Source organism: Periplaneta americana, chromosome 15 (genome assembly GCF_040183065.1).
Source record: "Periplaneta americana isolate PAMFEO1 chromosome 15, P.americana_PAMFEO1_priV1, whole genome shotgun sequence".
NCBI classification, from domain to species: domain Eukaryota; kingdom Metazoa; phylum Arthropoda; class Insecta; order Blattodea; family Blattidae; genus Periplaneta; species Periplaneta americana.
Genome location: NC_091131.1, coordinates 133,187,504 through 133,207,348, shown reverse-complemented (window position 1 = coordinate 133,207,348; position 19,845 = coordinate 133,187,504). Strand labels below are relative to the sequence as shown.

The 19,845-nt window shown below is 34.6% G+C and overlaps 1 protein-coding gene across 1 annotated transcript in view; it reads left to right on the top strand.

Annotated features, from left to right (window-relative positions):
* Positions 1-19,845, top strand: part of LOC138715346 (titin homolog) — a 91,341-nt gene that overhangs the window by 30,846 nt on the left and 40,650 nt on the right. Inside the window, exon 3 of the mRNA XM_069848164.1 lies at positions 3,041-3,214. Within this exon, the coding sequence (XP_069704265.1) occupies positions 3,041-3,214 (174 nt within the window). The remainder of the gene's footprint in view (positions 1-3,040; positions 3,215-19,845) is intronic.

Below are 19,845 nucleotides of genomic sequence, written 5' to 3'. Positions count from 1 at the left end.
CGAAGGATAAATCTCCAATTTTTATATTTCCATTTCGTACAATATTCTGGTCACGAGACATAATCATATACTTTGTCTTTTCGGGATTTACTTCCAAACCGATCGCTCTACTTGCTTCAAGTAAAATTTCCGTGTTTTCCCTAATCGTTTGTGTATTTTCTCCTAACATATTCACGTCATCCGCATAGACAAGAAGCTGATGTAACCCGTTCAATTCCAAACCCTGCCTGTTATCCTGAACTTTCCTAATGGCATATTCAAGCGCGAAATTAAAAACTAAAGGTGATAGTGCATCTCCCTGCTTTAGCCCGCAGTGAATTGGAAAAGCATCAGATAGAAACTGACCTATACGAACTCTGCTGTATGTTTCACTGAGACACATTTTAATTAATCGAACTAGTTTCTTGGGAATACCAAATTCAATAAGAATATCATATAATACTTCCCTCTTAACCGAGTCATATGCCTTTTTGAAATCTATGAATAACTGATGTACTGTACCCTTATACTCCCATTTTTTCTCCATTATCTGTCGAATACAAAAAATCTGATCAATAGTCGATCTATTACGCCGAAAACCGCACTGATGATCCCCAATAATTTCATCTACGTACGGAGTTAATCTTCTCAAAAGAATATTGGACAAAATTTTGTACGACGTCAACAAAAGTGATATTCCTCGAAAGTTACCACAGTTGTTTTGTCCCCCTTTTTAAAAATAGGTACAATTATGGACTCCTTCCATTGTTCTGGTACAATTTCCTTTTCCCAAATAGCAAGTACAAGTTTAAAAATTTCTCTATATAATGCACTTCCACCCTCTTGTATTAATTCTGCTGGAATTTGATCGATACCTGGAGACTTGTACTTTTTCAGATTTTCTATCGCAATTTCGACTTCTGAAAGTGTGGGTTCGGGTATAAATGGCTCAGCAGTTTGTATTTCAATTTCGTCCCGATCATTTCTATTTGGCCTATGTACATTTAGTAGTTGCGCAAAATAGTTTTTCCATCTGTTTAGGATTGATGGAGAGTCTGCAAGCAAGTCACCATTCTCATCCTTGATCACGTTTACCCTTGGCTGATATGCGTTCTTAAATTCCTTTATACCCTTATATAAATCTCGAATGTTTTTTAAAACATAACATAAAAATGACTACTTTTAGAAAACACATTATGATACGTAATTTGTAGAGATATTATACACATATAAATATTACACACGTCATGACATCATACATATATCATTGTTTTCGTAATACGACTATTCCTCCCTCATTCAATGGTCTGAAATCTAATTTAAATGCCGAACGACTACACTGATATTTCATGATCTCTGTAGTTACATTTTTACACTCCTCTAGTAGTAGGGCCTACTGAACTTTCGACTGCGTCTATTAAATAATTAAAGCCTGTAGAATTCTGGGTTTGCAGTGAAAGATCTGCCCTTGGTCAGAACACTATGAATGAACGAACCTATTCTTACTAATATTACAGCTTTTTATCGGCATGTAATTTCTATATCACACATGACTAGTGAATGAATGCTAGCCTGTAGTTAATTACGAATTGAGACACTGCGCGGCGCCACCAGTACGATTTCCAGACCCATGCACGGTGCCTATACTAGGAATAATATCTATCCCAATATAAGAGAGCTGTTTACCCTATTATGTGTCATGCCAGTGACAACTTGCACCACGGAATGGTCATTCTCAACACTGAGACGTGTGAAAACCTAACTCAAATCGACGATGAACCAGGACAGACTGAATGGTTTGGTATTGCTCAACATTCATCGTAACATTGACATAAGTCCGGATGAAGTCATAGAACTTTTTGCAAGGAAACATCCCAGTCGACCTCAGCTTCGTTAAACTGTAAGTAACATTTAAATTGACTTTCCATGCCAGTCACCATCTCCTTTAGAACTAATTGAAGACTTAGAACCTAAGAGTGACAATATTGTTGTGGTTTATTTATTTGTTTTTAATTCCATTGTTCTGTGTTATGATTATACTACTGTATTCATATGTTAATTATTATTAGCCCCCCCCCCCCATTATTAAATTCTAGATCCACGCCTGAAGGTGTGTATACATACTGATACAGTAGTCCTGATTTTTTCTTTACGTGTGGTACTTATGCACTGTGCTGCTGATAAAATCGACAGAAAAATAGGCCTGTTTCTTTTTTTTTTTCAACACCTATAATATCTAAGAATTATTTTACATGTCTTCACATCTACCTCTCTGCAGCTTTCACTTCTTCAGTAAAGGACAATTCATATAGGGTGGAAGTGAAGTAACCTTGCTGATTGAAAGGAATGATAGAAAACCTATGTTACATTTTGTGATTAAATGCATAATTAATTAGAAATTAAGTTGGAAGTTCCAGCAGTCTGGAAAACTCGCCTCTAAAAGTCTTTTTTTGTATCGCAATACAGATGTAAGAGATCAACGAACTCAGCGTACATGTACTGCTCCCTTCTCTATCTACAATGTTGTGATGTGGATTGTTTGAAATTAGTGGTTTTTAAATTAAATTTACACGAAAACTGCCCAAGTTATTGAAATACAATTGAGGGATAAATGATTCTTTATTAGATTTTCTATCGATATGGACAAAACTCACGATTCAATTCGCAATATTACCGAATAACATTTGAGAAAAAACATTTTTTTCTGAGTAAACTATGAACTTTCCACCAATATGGTATTGCAGTTTCTTTTGTTACATACAACATGAGCTATTCGCTTTAAAAATCCGCAGGTTAAAAATCCGAAGGGTTATTTCACTTCCACCCTGTATAAATATATATATATATATATATATATATATATATATATATATACCTTTGAAGTTTTGTACTTATTTCTTCTTTTCCTTATTTATCTTCTTATCCCCCCTCTTATTTTTTCGCCTGTTCTGTTCTTCTCACTGTTATCATTCTCCTTTATCTTCTTCTCCTTTTCCTGCTCCTCTTTTATTCTTTTTTCTCCATCAAATTAACAATCCAAATGTTTCATTTCTTTCTGCAGCCGTCCTTCCTCGAAAATAAAGAGAAATATACAGACAGTGATTCTGTAATCTCCTTCTCAGAGCAAGAACCACCAATGGAATTTCTGCTAAGATTAGGATTTAGTGTTGATGATGCAGTAACATATATGAAGGATAATGAACTAAGTAGACGTCTTCAAGCTGCTATTATAAAGGTAAATGTCATTGGTACCAAACATAAAGTTGACATTTTGCAACTACAGTCATACATTTAATGTGCAACACTGTTGATTGTAGCCTAGATCATATATACCCAGATTGATCGGCATTATAGGTTTTGACGGTAACAACTTTTGCCAGGTTTACTATGCTGCCATCTAGTTATTACATAAGGAGTCACGTCATAACTCCCATTTGAATTGCATTAGCGACTGTACTGCCATCTTGTGTTTGTTTACGGCAGACGGGTGGCGATCCTTGCAGTTGTTCTCTTCAAAGTGCAACCGATTTTAACATAGGAATGAGCAATCTATATATCATCTGGGGTTGTAGTTAGAAGGAGCCAATAGCCAGAATAGCCCATACACTCTTTCATTCTTAAGTCAACGATCAGAAAAACAGAGTAGATGCACAGATTTATTACAATGAGCCATCAGCACAGCTTAGGGTTAGCGGGTGAAACTCATGATCTGAGACTGCGCTCAGATTCCGTTTTGGCTAGCTAGGTCTAATTACCTGATTGGACTTTTTCGAGATTTTCCCAAACTATAACACGAATGTCAGGTAATCCCATGACGAATCATAGATCTCATCTCGCTCAATACCATTTTACTATCATCATTTCCACTAGTGCAGTTGATACAGTGCTGATGAAAAACTGACTTTAAAAATACAAGACAAAATACGGTATTAATGGAAAAATCGACAGAGGAAATGCTGAAAAAAATTCGCTATTTGCTCTAATACAGGCACAGTGATGAGTAAACACAATTTTATTTACTCATTACAATTTTCCTTTCATAATGTTGGCTATTGCTGCCTCATTATAATTCATGTAAGACTCATGTGTAAAGATATTATTTATGAACTCTGTCCTTTAAATTAGTCCATAAATAAAAGTCACTCGGGGTTATATGCGGGTTTTCAGCAAGCTATCACTTTTCAGTAATTTTGCCTACTCTTTCCAAGAGTCCAAGAAATATATGGTTGTGGTTTAAAAAAATTAATTTTTCATCATCGTGTCAAAAAAAATGTGCAGAATCACATATCTCAAGTTCATACCAATTAGTGGTAAGGAACCACCTGCTGAAATTAAAAAAATGGCAATGATTTATTTCGTAATTCAATAGAAATAAAATATAGTTTTTTTGTTTTTTTTTTTTTTTTTTGTTTAGTCATTTGTCCAAAGACAGGTCTGAACCTCATAAGTGTTACCAGTAAGGAATCACTCATGAGGTGACTAGGCCAGGAGATAATGGGGTAGGGTGGCCAGTTCCTTTCCCTCTACATTGCATACATCTCCAATTAGACTGTATGTTGAAAAATTCTTTAAAATGTACTGTATTTTAATTTTAATTGGAATGCTTATTGTAGGTAAAACATTTTAAGACTGGAACAAACACATTAAATTACAAAACAGTTGGTATTTTGAGAAAAAGCATAATTAAATTAAACAAAAGGACAAATAAGCATTGATTATAATTTTCTGAATTTCTGTCCTCTTTACTTTATAGTAGGTCTAGTTCGTTACAATCTTCATCAATGTATACTTTATTTTGACAATCATCTTCATAACTCTGGCCACAATCAATTATACAGTTCCCAGTACCAGAAAAAAAAAAGGCTCTGAGTGTTGATGGGAGTCCACATGTATGTAGGCAACAAGTTTCGCATTACTGTCCACAAGTAACATATGATAATGATAATATTTATTCTCATCGACATATATAAAAGTTATGGTGTATCATCACATTTTCATATACAGGTTCTACCATAACTTTCTATTACATTTTCCTACAATTAATATGAAATCCCGACAGTCAATTTAACTAATAACTCCACTAATCCTGATATTAATTTAACTTCAAACAGTCTCTGTTCTATCCATCCTTCATCATATGATAACTCAGAATTCCTGCATGGAAATATCATATGTACTTTGGTACATCATAATAATATGATATGCGTAAGTAATCACTTAGTGATTAAAGACAGCACTCATCCCATCGGATCCCGGCTACTTAGTCACTTGTAATGAGTGCATCTCTGTATGTAGTGCATTGGACATTGTGCCACTGTCACATATTCTTTGACACAGTACATGAGGGTAGGCCACCAAAGGGAAAACTGAGAGGATTCGTTTGGCATTGGAACTGGACTCTGGTGTGGCGTAGTGGATAAAGCATCAGCATGTAGAGCTGAAAACCCAGTTCAGGTTCTGGTGCCAGAGACAATTTTTCTATGTTCTATCCATTCTTCATCCAAACAGTCTCTTTCTCCTTACTGGTCTTAAATATGTACCATCTGTTATTATTACTCTAAGATCGTGCACTCGACTCACTCCACTCCTGCATTCTATTCTTTCTAACAATTTATCTATAATTATGTTCTTCTTGTACCGGTATTTCATCTTACTTTTCCTATTTCAGCCTTTTACATTTTATGCATTTCAAGTTATTGCGACGAGAATCTACTATTTTTTATACTGTATATTCTATTGTTCATTATTACTCTTTAAAAATATCGTTCTCAAATTTTAACTGTCTACCCTGTTTAAAATACCTATACTAACACTTTCCTAACTCCCCTCCCTAATTACAAAAAAAAAAAAATAGAAAAAAAATTGCTATACTGGTACCTTTTTAACACTCAACTTTCACACGGTTTTACTCACTGGGATCCTCTCATTATTTTAATAATATTGCTAAATCTTGATATGAATTTCCAGTTCACTTTAGTTTGATCATCCATTCCTTAACCTCAAGCAACACTCAGAATACACTAAAAGAAAAGTATTTTCCATTTGTCGGCCCAGGTTTAACTCAGCATATCCAATTATCAGTAATATTGTCAATACTATTCCTATTGCCCAAAGCAGTCGATTATAGTCCAAGGGACTCTGACTTCCAAACACTTCAACACTTTATTTCGTGAATCTTCCTATTCTTGCTCGATACACACATTAGCTCAACCCCCATGTTGCTTTCACAATTCACTTCTGTCGTGTTCGAAATTAACTTAGTATCCACTGTAAGTCTCGATTAGTAATACAAAGACACAATTCTCCACTATATTTACCACTTCAGGTGAATGTACCCATGCACGGAGCTATAACCTTACATTACTGTGTCAGTGTCTGGGCTTTATGGAGCTCAGTTAAACACAACTGTCTTTGTTCTCTGTTGATCGATGATTGACAAGTACGAGTAGTGTATACAGAGTGAACAATAAGTACCGGTATGGAATATTGCAAATAACTTCTTAAATTTTAGTTTTACAAAAAAAAAAAAAAAGTTTTATACAAAAGCTGTTGGAGAAAAACTATATAATAAGATACCAGTGTTTAAAAAAGTTAATTATTCAGTTATACATGTGTGACAGTAAATTTTAATTTTTTTTAAATGACACTCTATATTAAAATTTACATATTTCGAATCTCCATTAAATTGTACGTATGAATATGTACAAATTAAACCCATTCACCAGTTTCATGTCTTTTAACTATTTATTAAACTTGTTTCATGTAGGCTACTACTTCAAACTTGAGACAAATAAGTACCAGTATGTAAAATCATGTTAAATAGGCCATGAAACGAAACAAAACACTATGACTAACCAAACTTGACAACAGATCCTCAAAATGAGAACCATTCACAACCAAACAATGTCCCAGTCTATCATGGAAACATTCCTTTATCTTTCTCACAGTTACATGACTGATATCTTCCATCTCATATTTACAGTAGACTGTTTTCGTGATAAACTCGGACATTGTTTGGCTGTGAATAGTTCTCATTTTTGAGCATCTGTAGTAAAATTTGGTAGTCATAGCGTTTTGTTTACTTTTATGGCCTATTCAGCATGATTTTACATACTTATTTGTCTCAAGTTTGAAGTCCTCGAAACAAGTTTAATATATATTTAAAGGATATAAAACGGGTGAATGTATAAACTTTCTACACATTCATACATAAAATTTAATGGAGATTCGGAATATGTAAATTATAATATAGGGAGCCATTTAAAAAGCAAAGTTTACTGTCACACTCTGTATGCCTGAACAGCGAACTCTTTTTTCAAACACTGGTATCATATTTATGATTTATCTCCAACAGCTTTTGTATAAAACTTTTTTTTGAAAAATTAAAATTTAAGAAGTTATTAGCAATATTCCATACTTATTGTTCACTCTGTATATATAGGCGCTCTTGTTTATTGCACATGCGCAATGTGTTGTATCTGGTTCATTCATTCATTCATTCATTCATTTATTTTATTCCATAGATCTTACATGAGCAATGAAGCTTTAAGATGTGGAACATGTCAACATTTTACAATATTACAATTACAATTTTTACAAATTTTTATAGTTTTACAATTTAGTAATTTTCTACAATTTTTACAATGTTGTACAATTTTTTTTTTACATTTTGGCGAGATGTAGTGAGATGAAATGAGGTCTGAGGATTCGCCAAAATATTACCCGGCATTTGCCTTTTCGGTGGGGGAAACCTCGGAAAAACCCAACCAGGTAATCAAATCAAAGGGGGTAATCAAATCAAAGGGGTTGATGCCAAGGACTCGCCATAGACCATCCGGCTTCAGCCCCACGGCTGTGGAAAACCTCGGAAGAAACCAAAGTCCAAAGGGGGATCCAACCCAAGCCCGAACGCAGCTCCGGATCAGCAGCCCAGCGAGTCTGCCGACTGAGCTACATCGATGGCTCTACTAAAAGTATACAATACATAGCCAATCAGATTATTAAATTTACAAACGCAAACGATCATTCATAAGTTTAGCTATATTATAATACAAAACAATTTAATTAAATTTAAGGCATAAACAATTCAACCAGTTGTGATATACAGAAATTGATAATACATATCATGCAAACTACTTCAAATTACAAACACAAACAATTTATCAGTAGAGCTATATAGATTACTATTCAATTTAAAGCATATACAATTCATCGGCCAAAACTATACAAATATATACAATACAAAGTAGCATACTTTCATTAAGCTATACAAACTTATATATGGTAGCCAGTAAAATTAGGCGAGCCATTCTAAATCAATGCTTCCCAACCTTTTGAGTGTTACAGATTCCTTAAACTTCTTACTTCATTTTGGCCGACCTCCAAAATGTTAATAGGCTATAATATGATTATCTTCTACTGATTAAACACGTTCGTAATGTAGTAGTCAATTAAACATCCTTAATAAATTAACATCAGTATTGAATTTGAATTTTAGCTTTTGAATATACAGTATAACCCCATTAATATGCTCGTCAAGGGACTGTGGCCTTAAAGCATTATAAGTGGGATAGCGTTATAGATGGGACATAATTTATGAAATGGGGAAAACAATTTAGACACTACTTCATATGAAACATATTATATTGTGCTTTAGTTACAGTGCAAAATGCAAATAACTCATTTCATACGAAAAAAGTCTTTGATTGTTGTTTCCCATATGTTTGTATTGCTATTATGAATGGTAACATTTTTCTATATGGTTCAAGGAACTACAGACAACTTAGCTTGATACACTGCTAGCAGTAACACTAATGTAATTTTTTACTTATAGACAGAGATTTCCGCTTTGCCATTTTGCACTATAAAACTTACTTCACACTCCACAGAATTCAAAGTTTGGCTAAATTTTACAGAAAGGACAGGAATGTATTGACAGGAAGATTTTTGAGTGTTAAAATACTTCATACAAAAAAAAGTACCAGTAAATACAACTTTTTTTTTAAGTTGGTTATTTAACGACGCTGTATCAACTATAAGGTTATTTAGCATCGATGAGATTGGTGATAGCGAGATGGTATTTGGTGAGATGAGGCCGAGGATTCGCCATGGGTTACCTGGGATTCACCTTACGGTTGGGGAAAACCTCGGAAAAAACCCAACCAGGTAATCAGCCCAAGCAGGGATCGAACCCGTGCCCGAGCGCAACTTCAGACCAGCAGGCAAGCGCCTTAACCGACTGAGTTACGCTCATGGCCTAAATACAACTTCCAACAGTGCTGATCGGATGATTTTTTCAGGTAGAGGGTGAAATTTCTCTCTTGCATTTGTGGTGCAGTGATCCTCAGTACAGTCAAAGCAACATATTTCTTCACCATGCTTTTAAATCGCATGTTTCGAAATTTTGTACGGAATTTTTTACTCATTTCCGATCTGAAAAAAGCACTACAAGTGAGATTTTAAAACTTTACAAGAGGATAAAATTATGCAAGATTATAGGCCTATGTGAAATGTCCAGAGACCGTATAAAAAGAGCATAATGATGGGGAAAGCATTATAAGCGGGAATATATTAACGAGGTTCTATTGTAATCTAAAAATACAAAAATACGAAGTTAGTTTAAGTTTTATCATGTCTTTGCTATGAAAAATTAAATCAATTTTTTAGACTTACCATAAGGTTATTGGTGGGATGGTTTATGACTTTGTTGTAAAAATTTAAACCAATTTTTTAGACTAACCACAAGGTTATAACCTTCCAGACTTCACAAAACAACATCAACCATTTCACTGATAATTATCAGCAAAAAATTATCGTGGAATGGTTGAAGTTGTTTTACAAAGTCTGACTTATTGTAGCTAATCTTATGTCCCAAGTCTACATCGACATTAACACATTGACGTCTTCATTCTCAAATGATCGCACTTCACAAACATATATGGACAAAATCATAACTACTTGTACAAATCTCTATGCAATTATGTATATTGGTAGTTGTTGTTTAGTCAATGCCCGAAGACAGGTTTGAGCCTCATAAGTGACACACTAATAAGGCATCACTCATGAGTCAACTAAATCAGAAGATAATGGGGTAGGGTGGCCAGTTTCTTTCTCTCTCCATTACATACTTCGCTGACTAGTAACATATTACACTAATCAGACTTCAGATGTATACAAACACTAAATTGTTCTCCCTCTGACACATATCGTCAAGTGAGATGTACTGCCTGATAATAGAATGTTTTATTTTCACTGGCAGAGTCAAGGCCATATGGCCTTCTCTTCCACTCAACCAGCCTTAATCAATACAATAGTTGACTATAATTATTTATTTACTGTGCCACCTTTGCTTATCTTTAAAAGTTAATAATTTACATTAACGTTTTCGATACATTTGTATCATCTTCAGATGTAGAGTGTTAAATAAACATTTATGATGAAAACCTTGCCTTATGGTATGGAACTTATTATGATTTTCGGATCTTGCTAAAGTGAATTGCTCTAACTTAACCTAATTTGGTCTATAATATACATGTTACATTCAGTTAAAATCATTTGCAGTCCATATAGTACAATTTAAAAGATTTAAAATTATTTATAGTTTTATATCACTTTTAAATAATTTTAAATCTTTTAAATTGTACTGTATGGACTGCAAATGATTTTAACTGAATGTAACATGTGTATTATAGACCAAATTAGGTTAAGTTATAGCAATTCACTTTAGCAAGATCCGAAAATCATAATAAGTTCCATACCATAAGGCAAGGTTTTCATCATAAATGTTTATTTAACACTCTACATCTGAAGATGATACAAATGTATCGACAATTGTAATGTAAATTATTAACTTTTAAAGATAAGCAAAGATGGCACAGTAAATAAATAATTATAGTCAAATATTAATAGTTTATCGGCATACCACAATATGAAATCAATACAATAGTGACATACATCTTTAAATTATGAATATTTACAATACACTAAAGATTCTCCTGCAATATTCTTCAGTTAAATTTTAATGACTAGTACATGTATATTTAATTTAAGATAAACTCTATACGAAAAAGTAATAACTTAATTTATGAATGTAATCTTCATCTTACGATGTATTGTGACTATAATAGTATTTAAATTGATTAATTTATGAGTTAATGTAATTCAGTTCAGTCTATATGCAACATATAAAGAATTATAAATGAGTTGAGATAGTTAGTTGATTAAATGATGAGGATTAGTTTAATAGTAGTTTACTAGAACTATGTTATAGTGAGCAAAATATAAATATAATAAATATGATGAGAATAATATGATGTACTGGTACATATCAGTCAGAACCTCAGTTGGAGTAAATTATGTATAGGAAGAAGGAAAAACAAGGAGTGACTGTACGAATAACAGAGTTTAATCTAAAAGAAAAAAATATCATATTTTCACAAGTGTATATCAGAGACTCAATAATGTAAGGTCTAAACATGTAAGCTATTTATATTACTCTTATTTTTCTGTCCCATTGAAAGGCTATGGAAAAATTAGGTGAACACTAACTTCATAAAAAAAATTGTGTGTGTGTGTGTATACGTGTACACGTGTGTGCATGTGTATATGTCTCTGTGTGTGCGTGCGTGTTGTCTCTCTATGTGTGCGTGCGTGTGCATGTATGTGTGTGGTCCACCACTATGGTGTAACGGTTAGCACGTCTGACCATGAAAAGAGTGGGCCCAGGTTGAAATCCTGGTTGGGGTTTTTTCCGAGGTTTTCCTCAACCAATTGAAGCAGAATTGCTGGCTGACTTTCAGCATTGGACCTCGGACTCATTTCGCCAACATTAATTCCCATATCATCATCATCATCATCATCATCATCATCATCATCATCATCACCATCATCAATACCGTAGACCGGGTTAAGTTTACAGTGCTGTATGCTGTACTTGTACAGATCCAGAAACAAAATTTGGGCCACCTGAATTTTCCAAGTTCCGGTTATAACATACTGCACTTCAGCAGCGTATGCAAGAGGGGATTTACCAGGTTTGAACCTTCCCTTTGAACTTAAAAAAAATGTTGTTATTGTTTTCTAATGCCAGGCATTTGACAATAAAGTTATTTGACCTCTTGCACTCCAATATTTTTCAAAGATAATCATGGTCAGCCACTGAACCACAGATTTTGAGGTGTTCCGAATCCATTTCTTGGTTTGAGTTGCACAATGAGCAGTTAGGGGACTGATATATTCCAGTTCTATGCAGGACTTAAAAAAAATGACATACTTAGATATGATTATTTTTTTAATCCATAATCGTTTTCCCTTAACTAATTTTACACTGTCAGAGTAACAAAATCTACGTCGACCTAAGACAGTCCTCCTACCCTTTCTTCAATATAATCCCTGTGCTTAGTGCTGTGGCGCGTTTGAATTATAACAATGTCATTTTTATTATAGAGAGACCTACTGCCTAGTACCGACCTTGTAATAAAATGAAGCATAGACAATATGAAATTTAACTTGTGAAACTTGTTGAAAAGATTGTTTTGACAGTTCTACAGTGCAGATGTTAAATATTGAGCATTGTCGATTTTAAATTCATTTTAAGAACTGTATTCACCTGTTTGTTAGTTTGAGTTCTAACTCTATTGTGAAATGTTCATTTAACGTTTTGTGCATTTGAGAGTTCATATTTTTTATATAACTATATAATATATAATATTATTAATAAATATATCGCACATAATAATGATAATAATAATAATAATAATAATAATAATAATAATAATAATACACAAAATTAAAAATATTGACAATGTAAATTGAAAACAATTTTAATAATGACTGCTCCTTGACAAAATTCTGCATACGCCACTGCTGCGCATGCTCAGTGCTTCAAAGCAGTGGTAGACATGCAATCGCTTTGGCAGCTGTTGAAAAACAAAAACTGAATAGACTACAATGGACTATAGTGGACTTTATGTTGTCAGCAAACAGCTGGATACATTAAGAAGATTGATTATTATTATTATTATTATTATTATTATTATTATTATTATTATTATTATTATTATTATTATTATTATTGTTACTAGGGTGACCAGATGTGTTCTCTTTTGTCCGGATATGACCTTCTTTGTTAGGCCTTTGTCTGGGGTCCGGGCATCCTCCTTTTTGTAACTTGTATGCCTGATATTTTTAAATTATCTGATTTAACGCCTTTTTGAAATAATTTGTCCTTAGGTGGGAACATGGAATATACTCTTTGCCAACGATCATAACTCTCTTTGCTCCTCCTTGTTATGGCCGTTGCTCAGAGTCCTGATCACATATATAACAGATTGCTCAGCCTTATAGGCTTTGACGGCAACAACTTTTATAAATTTCACTATGCTGCAATCTAGCTACTGCAAAAGAAATCACTTTATAACTCTCATTTGAATTGCATGGAACAACTGAACTTCCATCTCTGATCACATAACAGATTTATCACTCTTATGGGCTTTGAAGACAACCACTTTTATCAATTTCACTATGCTGCCATCTAGCGACAGTAGAAGTAGTCACGTTATAACTCCCATTTGAATTGCATGAAGCAATTGTACTTCCATCTAGCGGTCATTACTAATCGACAGTGGCGATCCAGGTGGTTGTTTTCTTCTACAAGTTACCGCTTTTAACATTGGGATGGCCAATCTGTTATATATGTGATCTGGGCTCAGAGATTGCTAGTAAATCGAGAGATTGAGGTGCAAATGTAAATCTAAATAGATATTTTCTGTCCTCTTTAATAATTGTAGTTCCCTTGACTTCTATATGTAGCTAACTGAAAAATCATTATTATTAAATTTTTTCATAATTATTTTGTAATAAAATAGATATTAACATACATTAATTTACTTAAATCTGTACTGTAAATATTTTGTAATAAAATAGATATTGACGTAATTTAAAGTATGATATAGGCCTAAGCCTAAATCTAAGTACATATTTTCTGTCCTCTTTTTTTGAACAATGTCCTCCTTTTTTAAGCTTTATGTCCTCTTTTTTATCGATGTGAATCTGGTCACCCTAATCATTACCCTCGTCATTATTAGACATGTATAAACGTTAATAGTCATTATGTCGATCCAAGTGGTGGAGCCAAGTCCACTTTACAATGGCGGACTGGAGAGAATGGAGGCTTCAATTAATTGCTCTGATCCAAGATGGCTTTTTAGCTTGAGAGGCGAGCCGTACTCTAGGAGTTTCTCGTTCTGTAGTGAAAAGGTGGGCTCATTGTTATCGGAATCATGGGGAGGTCAGTAGACGCTCTGGTTCTGGACGTCTGCATGTTTCAACCAGAAGACAGGATGAAGATTTAGACAGGGCGTATTTCGAGAACTCCTTCCACTATGCTCGTCAACTGAAGGCATTGTATCGCAATGGTTATTAACTATCTGAGAACAGATTATGATATCAGACACTACCAAGCAATGACTAAAGAAAAATGACTGGGGAACAAGCTGTAGATCGCCTCACCTTTGTGTGTAGTTGACAATTTTGATTGGACGAAAGCAATTTTCTCCGACGAAACTGCCATCTCGACCGATTACAGCAGTCCTGTTGGAGTCTATCGGGAGCCCTGCCATAGGTATGATCTGCGATATGTGAACCAACATGGCAGGTCGGGATGCATTAGTGTGTCATGCTGGGGCTGGTGTCTTAGAGAGGATCTATGGCCGCTTGGATTTGGCACAGTATAGACACATTTTGGGGATTGTGTTCCTCCCATCCACCTGGGAATTTTATCCCCAAGGAACGTTATTGTTCCAGCAGGATAACTTTTCAGTGCACACAGCACAGGCCATTCAAGCCTGGTTCTCGGGGAGACCTGAGATCAAAGTGATTACCTGGTCGCCTAAGTTGCCAGATTTGAACATAATAGAAAATGTTCAGGCGAAGTTGAAGGAGCAGAGATGGAGGTGCGAGTTGTAAAAAAAATGAGCCTCCTCAGAATCAGAATGAGCTATGGGGTCAAGTTCTGGGAAGACCTTGCCAGGATCGGGATTATTTCTGCCAGCTCGTCGATTCCATGCCTTGTAGAGTCAGAGCAATTGCAGAAGTGGACGGGTGGTGGACAAGGTATTAGGTTCACCAGTTTTGTTTAATAATATTTTTTTCGTTACTATGATTATTTTTAATTTGGAAGACAAATTGGATCTTCCAATTGATTTTTATTTTTTTATTGTTCTCTGCCAGGTCAAGCCAAATAAAATCCCACAAGAATGGGAAATAATTATTCCACATACGGAAAAAAACAAAATGAAACTTCGGTCGCAGATTTCTTAACAAAAATTCATGTAAAAAAAATAATCCTGCCACCAATGTGACCCGAACCCATACCCTTCTGCACGACATTCAGACAATGTAACAACAACCTGAGCTATAACGATGAGACAGAAGCTCTCTTCCCCACGTGACATGTTGATCTCCTCACAATCGACAGTCCGGGTCCAATGTTATACTGACAGGGAACATTGTAACGCTCTGTAAGGATATTCAAGAGTTGGCCCAAATTTTGTTTCTGGGTCTGTATAAGAGTGCCACTGTTCGGCTATCTAATCATTGACAGAATAGCAGTGGTAAGCATAATAAGCCTCAGGCTGTAGTGAGAGCCTTTGAGTCCCGTAAAAGAAAAAAAGTATGTATGTGTGGTATGTGTATGTATATACATATATGTGTGAGTGCGTGCATGTGTGTGTTTTTTTTATAATATTTATTTACAACATGCCCCATTACATGATTTTAGTAATACTACGTACATGCTTTGAGTGTACATATCTACACATTTACACGCTAGTGATATATACATGGGTTTTGATATAAGAGGTGTGTTCTTAAAGTAAGTTCCAAAAGGATGTAGTAAGTAAACAGGAAGTTATTTACAAACCATTTTTGTTGCATTGTATTCCCCACACTTCATTTACTTCCCAACATAATCTCCACCATTATTGAGGCATTTATCAAGTCGTGGCACAAGTCTTTCTATACCCTCATTGTAGAATTCGCCTGCCTGCGATGCGAACCACTTCCGCACTACTGTTTTCACTTCATCGTCGCCATCAAAATGTTGACCACCAAGGAACTTCTTGAGGTGCAGGAAGAGATGAAAGTCACTCAGAGCCAAATCCGGGCTGTAGGAGGGATGGTCAATTGTTCCCAGCCAAATTTCGAGATGAGATTTTGGGTGTCACGAGCTGTGTGTGGCCGAGCGTTGTCATGAAGCAACACAACTCTGTCCGTCAGCATCCCACGTCTCTTGTTCTGAATTGCGCGACAGAGCTTCTTCAAGGTCTGACAATAACTTTCTCTATTAATGGTTTCACCCCGAGGCAAGAATTCGATGAGTAGGACTCCTTTTCTGTCCCAAAAAACAGTGCACATTATCTTGCATGTTGACATGGTTTGTTTGAATTTCTTTTTCCTTGGCGATGCAGTGTGCTTCCATTCCATGGACTGCTGCTTCGATTGAGGTGTCATGTGAGACACCCAAGTCTCGTCACCTGTCACAATATGGTCAAGAAATTCATCGTCTTGCTCACTGTAACGTGTGAGAAAGCTTAATGCACTGGAAGCTCGTTTGGTTTTGTGTTCCTCGGTGAGCATCTTGGGTACCCATCGTGAGCACAATTTTCGATATTGTAATCATCTGTCACAATTTTGTAGAAAACATTTCGCGACATTTGTGGAAAATTCAAGGAAAGTAAAGAAATTGTGAACCTCCTGTCCTCATGAATTTTTTCATCGACAGCACGCACCAAATCGTCATTGATCAAAAATGGCCGACCAGTATGCTGCTCGTCATGCACAGAGACATGGTCCTCGTTGAACTTCCTAACCCATCTGCTGACCATTCCATCACATTCCACAGACCGCATCTCATAGTCGGTGGGGTGGCCAATCACTTTTAACATTTCAACTGATCACAACTAACCACACACATGGACTGAAGCTCTGAAACTGCATGCACAGCTTGCCTTAGGACTGAAGAAGAAAACATGCATGCGCAAAATAACGATTGCAGTGATGCGACGGCTATAATTGAAAACGGAACTTACTTGAAGAACACGCCTCGTATATTGTTTCTGATGACTTAGGTATTTAATTTTCTTTGTGAGATTTGAAGTATCTGTTTTTAGAGTTTTTCAAAGTCTGTTGAATTGCTAAAATGGATAAAAGGTTTCAATAATTTTGAACTATAATAAAGGCAGAATCAATAGGTGGGTTTTTGGTTTGGTATGGAAACAACTCACTCCACACTTTCTCTAGCGGTTTATGACCTGAACAATGAGACCTTTCTGTCGCTCCGTTCGAATGTTAGTTATTGACAAATGCTCGTCTGTGATACTACTGTGCTACAGTTTGTTCGTAAATACAATATATCTCATAATAAACAGTATTTTTAAATACAGTAGCTACTAATCATCCAAATACTGTAATCACTGTCATGTCAGGCCTTGATATCAGAAGTCATACTAATGGTGTTATTTATCAACTCCACTGTTTCTTGAAAGAACTTAAGAACTGTGAGCATATTAAAAGTGTCCTAACATCAACGCAGACAGTCACTGTTAAGGCCTGTGATGCTTCTTTACATTCGGTCCAGAGAATATGTGCAGAAGGCAGAAAAACAATGATCCTATAGAGCAATCTTTTTCGTCCCCAAAGAAGACGGTAGAATACAAGAAACCTGTTACTGATAAAAACGATTTCCATCATACATCGCCTTTCCTTAACTGTACACTTGTGCTGATATAAATAATTTATAAAATGTGTGTAGCAGCTAAAATTACAAATTTTGTAAATTACATTTGGTAATTTTACATATATTTATTTAAAGAATACACAGATAGATAAAATACGGAATTTTACATTTAAATTAGTAATGTATTTTTTTATATATTGTAACGATTTGTTTTATACTATATTAAGTTGTTTATATAAGACATCAATAATGGAAAATTACTTTATTATTTAAATTATTGGAAACCATTATTAAGTTAATGTATTTTTTTTTTTTTTTTTTTTTAGAAATTGTTCACAGAATAATGTAAATTTCTTAATTGGTAGCTAATTATATAATACGTCAATTGGAGTATTATATTGTAGTCTACTACATATTCTTGACTCTACATTTTTAGGAGCTCCAGTGTTAGTTATAATTAGGTAAAATACTTTACATTTGGGAATAAAATATTATTAGGATCATAAAATGAAATTTTATTTAATAACTTGTCAATAATAATTAACTTCTGTAGATATAACTGTGACTGGCGACTATTTTATCAACTTTTTTTCATTGAATTTAGGTTATTTCAATACTTGTATTGAATTGTTGATGGACTTCAATAATATAGACGCATAAACAAGACTGAATGAAATTCACCGCATAGAATCAGAACAGTGCTGAGTTCCCAATTTATAAAACGATTTTTTGTGTATACTTGTTGTGTTATTTATTTTATTAAGCCAAGCCATTCGTAAGTATGTTTTCATTACCAAACTCGTATATGTTATAATAATATACATGTTCCACAAATATTAAACATACATTAATTTTTTGTACTTTAATTTTTTATGTTATCGTGATTCATAAAGTTGGTAAGTATACTGTATAAACATTACTTAGTGTGTAATGTTTCAATACAATATTCTGAAAATACATAAATACAAAATATTTGTGTGTAATGCTAAATATTATATTTATATTACGTTTGCATTACACTTTATTACATATGTGAAATGGCTTAACTTGCGAAATAATATAATGATAATATTGAGTAAAGAACATACACCCTATTTGTAATTACTACAAATCACGTTATTATTTCATTTATTTTCTAAGTTTTCCTGTAGTGAAGAACTTATGAATGGAGGAGAAAATTATTTGGGACAGGACCATACACCAAGCAGGTTTTGAGGGGTGTAGGAGTAAGGGTAGAGAAGTAGAGGTTCGTCAAACCCGCCGATTTCTTCCGACCCTAGTATAATACAATTTTGTTCACTGGCCATCCTTTCGAATACGAAACTCATATTTTCAGATTTCGTCTTTTGTTCTCTAGGATAGGACTCGAATAATAAATGTTCAACCGTTTGCTCACCTATATCACAAACAAATAAAATTTTCAATTATTTTAAAACACTTTAGATAGGCTCTTGTTTTCCCATGACCTGTTATAATTTCTGCGATATTAGGAGTGATATTTATATTTTGTTTTTAGTCTGTCTATTATGCTTTGGAAGAATGCTTTTGTTTTTCCATCTTTCACTGTCGTGTTCAATTCATTCTGCCATATGTTGGTACTCTTCTCTTCCAATTCCTTGAATACGGCACTTTTTGGCAATTTATTTTTCGTGTCCCTTGTTTTGCCAATGTGTCTGCCAGCTCAATGTCATATGTTCCCACATGTGCTTTAACACATGCGAATCCTATTTTCCATTGAAGATTTTGGAGACATATCACTTTCTTCCTAATTTCTTCGACGAAGCTATTATGATTCCTAGTATTCTTTATCGAGTCTAAGGTTATCTGGCCGTCGGTATGAATTTGTGCTGTCTTTTGATTGGTGCCTGCAATACTATTGTAGAAGATGGTTCTAGTGCTTTAATTATCACAAGCTGCTCCGAATGAAGTTTATACGTTGTCCAATGAACAAGTTGGTCTTCTGTAAAAATAGCGACCCCTGCCTCTAGGCTCTACTCCATTGTCGCTTTTACTCCGTCTATGAAGATCTGTACTATAGGCTGTTTATCATCGGGCTCAGAGATCTTAATCACTTCTGCTGGATGGATCCAGTGCTGCGGTGCTGTTTTTCTCTCCACTTGATATACCCAATT